At 41.0% G+C, this 5023-nt stretch overlaps 1 protein-coding gene across 1 annotated transcript; it reads right to left on the reverse strand.

Moving 5' to 3' along the window:
* Positions 1 to 559: 559 nt before the first annotated feature.
* On the reverse strand, positions 560 to 3973 carry LOC104959756 (collagen alpha-1(XXV) chain-like; the record flags this gene model as incomplete). The annotated part of the gene is made up of 5 exons (XM_010787651.1): positions 3858 to 3973; positions 3399 to 3550; positions 2483 to 2600; positions 2155 to 2226; positions 560 to 671 (listed from the first exon to the last, which is right to left on the reverse strand). Coding segments are annotated over exons 2-5 (407 nt in total), but the record flags the coding sequence as incomplete, so codon positions are not given.
* Between the last annotated feature and the right edge of the window lie 1050 nt (positions 3974 to 5023).

Raw genomic sequence — 5023 nt, forward strand, 5'->3', positions numbered from 1 at the left:
ATATTATTGAATTACAAGATTAGATATACTTTAGTTGATCTAAAATATTGATGTGTTCAAATGCTCTTCAAAACACAACTGAAAGTCCATGAAACTTGTCTTTCTGTATTTGTGAATGAAGCGCCATCTCCTGGTTAAAACCTGAAATTGAAAATCTGGCAACGCCCTCTTGGAAAATAGTGGGAGGGCTTAACATTCCTCAATACTGGTTTTAGGCAGGTCGTAGGCAGGAAGCTGTAAGCTGGAGTCTGAAATGAGGTGCTACATCTGTATACTAAAATAAATGTACGTTTTTTTCTTTTACTAAGGTAAGATTTAAATACCAATTATTTGAGAAAATTAAAACTTAAAAACAAGACGATGTTGACTACATTTGAAAAAAAATAAAGCACAGCTGAGGTAGAGGTAAAGTCTTTCCAAATGTGTCTATCAGGAGGATTTGTAGTTTTTCAACTTTCAGCAGTTTGTTTGGGACACCCCTTTTCTGTTGTCTTTTCTAAATGTAAGCATCTTCTAAAAAAATCACATCTAGAAGATTACAACAAATTAATACATTTACAAATAATTATTATGAAACTCACCAATTTGACCATCAACTCCAGGCTCTCCAGGTTGGCCCTTGAGTCCCATTTCACCCTTAGGTCCTAGAGGGCCAGCAACACCACTGTCACCTGAAAAGCAGTTTTCAGCTTTTAGGCCTTTACACTACAATTATATGAATATAATATAGTGGCCCAAAGTGGGGAGATATTTCAACAGTAACATGCACATAATAGTAACCATTCACCAACAGGGGGTGCTGCAGCACCTCCAGCACCTCTACTTCCCACGGCTATGAGTCCAGCTGAACAAAGTTACAATTAAAAAAACTGAGTGCACTGATCTCGAGGTGGGAAATGAGAGGTTTACATCCGGAAGTTGCTCAATTAATGTAATACTGTAGCAATCTGCTGATTAGGGGCCAAAGTTGCCCTATTACTAAAGTGAGAGGAGATCTAGCGAAAAACTGCAAGGTTCTACAATGAATGCGTTCGGGCGTGGCCAGCTCTCTAACACCACCTAGGTAGAATTTAGTTTGGAAAGGCCACACCACTCGCACATTAAGTTTCCTGAAATTTAACATATTCATATTCCCCTATTGCAAATTACTCATGCAATTGTGAACATTTTTAAAAGCTAAAAATGTCTTTCATTAGGAAGTTGGCCATTTTAAATGACGTGTATTTTTCCTGGGTTTTTAGCAAACTTTTACGGACTCCTCCTAGGGAGTAGATCGTACAATTTGAATTCTGGAAATTCACATATTATAATGCTGCATTCCCCTTTGGTTGGATTTTGTTTTGTTTTTTTAATTGAAATTTCGCCCTTTGGAAGCACCACCGGAATTTCAGTCAGCAAAATATTTTAGACTTGTAGGATCACTAACATAAATGGCTAAGTGCATGGCAGTCTGGGGTAGTTTGGGGATAAAGTAAAACTTTTTCAAGAGATTTTTTAGAACTGCAGCCATAGCCAGGATTTGAGTAATACTGTATATTCCTAACCCTGCGCCCCTTAGGTAACATTTTTCAATTATTTACAATTTAAGTTAATAAACTTATTTTGCAAATCCTTTTGCAAAAAATAAAATGAGGAATATACATTCCTCATTTTATTTGTTGTAATTTATTAACATACATTTTTGTTGACCTAATGGTCCTATAGAAAAATCAGACAGAGGTAGTTTGTCAACTTTATCCAGCCCCGATAAATATTTCATTCAGGTGATGTCAGTGCACTGGCTAAGCTGTGTGGGTTTGTGATGTAGTGGCAGCAGCCCATCCATCAGGCAGAGTTCATCAGCCGGAATAATCAGCAGGCTGACAGCTCATCATGGCCCTGATCATGGCGGCCTCACGCCTCATGCTGCACACACACATGCTGCTCTGCACAGCTGTTATACAATGAACGAAATGCGGCGCACTTCAGCTTCAGTGCGCCACAGTTTTGCCGCTGCGAGGCTCGGGCTCTACTAGAACCCCCCTCCACTCCGTCGAGGCTCGTGACACAGAGGGCCTCATCACATAACTTTGCGTGGGGCCACAAGTTGGCCAGCCCTGCACAAACCTGTTTCTCGTGCTAACTTTTACTTTATTGGTCTTAATGCTGACTCACCTTTGAGGCCTCTCTCTCCTGGCACACCTTGAGGTCCTTGAAGCCCCTCTCTACCTGGAGAACCAGGAGGTCCTGGGGACACACAAATGATGCAAAGCTTCATAAATTCTGACCTAAAGGTTATGTTCAGGTTATTACAGTTTTACAATTTGCAGTTCAGCAGTGTTAATCTTAATATATCTATAAGAAAGCAACAGCTACGAATGCTTTTTGAGATGTAAATGAATTTCCCTGGAATAGTATTTAAATATAAACACACACACACACACACACACACACACACACACACACACACACACACACACACACACACACATGTATGTCCTACCTGGTTGGAGGCTGATGCTGTTCACGTGGCGCTCCAGGGTGTGTGTGCTGCTGTTGAGCAGGATCAGCCCAGCCTGCAGTCTCTCCAGCGGACCCTGCTCTCCACACAGCCTGCTCACCTGTCCTCTCCAAGAAGGAGAACACTGTCAATCATCAGCCCAATGCCCCCTCTGCCAACCACTGCTTCAAAGTGTTCACTGAGTATTCAACATAACTCCACAAATACCAAACAAACCCATATAACAACTTAACAACTTTCTCATCAAGGTTTGATATAAAAAGTGCAAAATATTCAAGGCAAAGAGGGTTCAGACAATGTCTCCCCTTTAGAATCTCCATAAGAGATCTCCATGTCTTCTCAAAAGTCCCTCAATCTTAACTGATTAACAAAACGTGGCAAATCCTATACGTTAACTCAGACACACGTCTGCATTGTGTCGTTTTATGTTGAATTCATTGCTTAAACAGCTTCTTGAGAAATAACGGTGTAACCATCTGTGAGTCAGTGAGCCTGTTCTCTGAAGTCCGGCTGTAGAGCAATGATGGAGCCAAACCTGAAGACCTCACTGCACCAGCTTTTACTGCCGGAAAATAAATCCAGCCCATAACCTTCTCATAAACACAGTTTATTAATGATTAGGTTCAAGCTGATCCAACTGCATCCTGACTCCAACTCTGTAGTACACAAACAGACATGAGAGTGATATGATGAGTGATATCTACTCTCACTCTTCGAAAATTGCTATATTTTTCTAAATGTTGGAGGATTTTTTTCTAGACTAATTAACAGGATCTTTTGTCAAGAAACAACTAGATAATCAGTTAATACTGAACATCTAAACTGAACCTATACAAATGAAATGAACAACATGAAGATATAAGTGATGATAACTGATTCCAAATAAAGAGCGGAGGACCTGGCTCTTCAGGGCCCACAGAAGGCCCCTCAGGGTCTCCGTGTCTCGACTGTTGTTGTAGAGTCGAGTCTGGAAGGTTTCTCCAACCAGAGGGAGTCTCGACATCAGCCTTTCCAGCCGGGGCTCTGACACTGAAGATTCCACAGTGAAAACTGGGACAGAGAGGATAAGGAAACTGATCAGAAACTTAACTAACCTCACATTTACAGTATAAAATAATATGGGTTTGATTATACACTGCAGTCAGCATGTCGTTGTGTCCCTGGGCAAGACACTTCACCCCAAATTGCTCCTGTGGGGATTGTCCACAGTATTGAGTATGTAAGTCGCTTTGGATAAAAGCGTCTAACAAGTAACATGTAATGTAAATACAAATATTCTTGATTCTCTTGAATATTCCACATTTAAAACGTTTTCATATTTGTATATTTGAAAACAAATAATACTATGGGTTTGTACCTTTATAAATGAGAAAGGCATTAAGAGCGGTCTGTAAAATGAGGTAAACAATGACCACATTGAAACACCACTGTCTCCTGGGCCTTGCTTGCTTCACATCTGAAACACAAACAGGAAACTGTGAACAATCTGCAGCAAACTTAGATATTTTGAGTCATTTCAGGAGACCAACAGTAGCTTGGTTCAACTGATACGAATGCTTTTTCTCGAAGTTAGAAGCATGGTCAACCAGGGTAGACCGTCAGCTGTCAATCACAATAAAAACCAAGGGCGATCGAGATGGGTTTCTTTTTGTCATCAGTGAAGTCAAGAGCAAACTATTTATCAAACAATCAATCAATCAATCAATCAATCAATCAATCAATCAATGTTTATTTATATAGCCCAATATCACAAATGTTACATTTGTCTCAGTGGACTTCACAGTTTGTACAGAATATCAGTATGACAATACGACACCCTCTGTCCTTAGACCCTCACATCGTACAAGGAAAAACTTCCGGAGAAAACCCACAGTTTAAAGGGGAACATGGGAGAAACCTCAGGGAGAGCAACAGAGGAGGGATCCCTCTCCCAGGACGGACAGACGTGCAATAGATGCCGTGTGTAAATTGAAAAGATAATACATTTGCAACATAGGTAGTCCAAATGTTTGGAAATGCATGTGTGTATAATAATAAGATGAATCCACGAGGATATCCATCCAGGACTTATGATCCAGGACCACAGCCACGACTCAAGATCCAGGACTCGCAATCCATGACACAGGACCGCAGGATCATCCATGACTCCGGATCCCGGCGTATATAGACACCAAAAAGAAAGAAATTTGGGGAAGCTGGGTTAATCGGAACATGAGAGTACACAGGTATAGACAGAGAGAAGGAAGAAGTAAGATGTCCCCCGACAAACTAAGCCTATAGCAGCAAAACTAGGGGCTGAATCTAATCAGCCCTAACTATAAGCTTTATCAAAAAGGAAGGTCTTAAGCGCACTCTTAAAAACGGATAGGGTGTCTGCCGCCCGAACACAAACTGGATGCTGATTCCACAAAAGTGGAGCTTGATAAGAAAAGGCTCTGGCTCCCATTGTACTTTTAGAGACTCTAGGAACAACCAACAACCCTGCATTCTTGGAACGCAATGCCCTAGTAGGACAGTAGGGTA

This window comes from Notothenia coriiceps, unplaced genomic scaffold (genome assembly GCF_000735185.1).
Source record: "Notothenia coriiceps isolate Sejong01 unplaced genomic scaffold, NC01 NC01_scaffold00030986, whole genome shotgun sequence".
NCBI classification, from domain to species: Eukaryota; Metazoa; Chordata; class Actinopteri; order Perciformes; family Nototheniidae; genus Notothenia; species Notothenia coriiceps.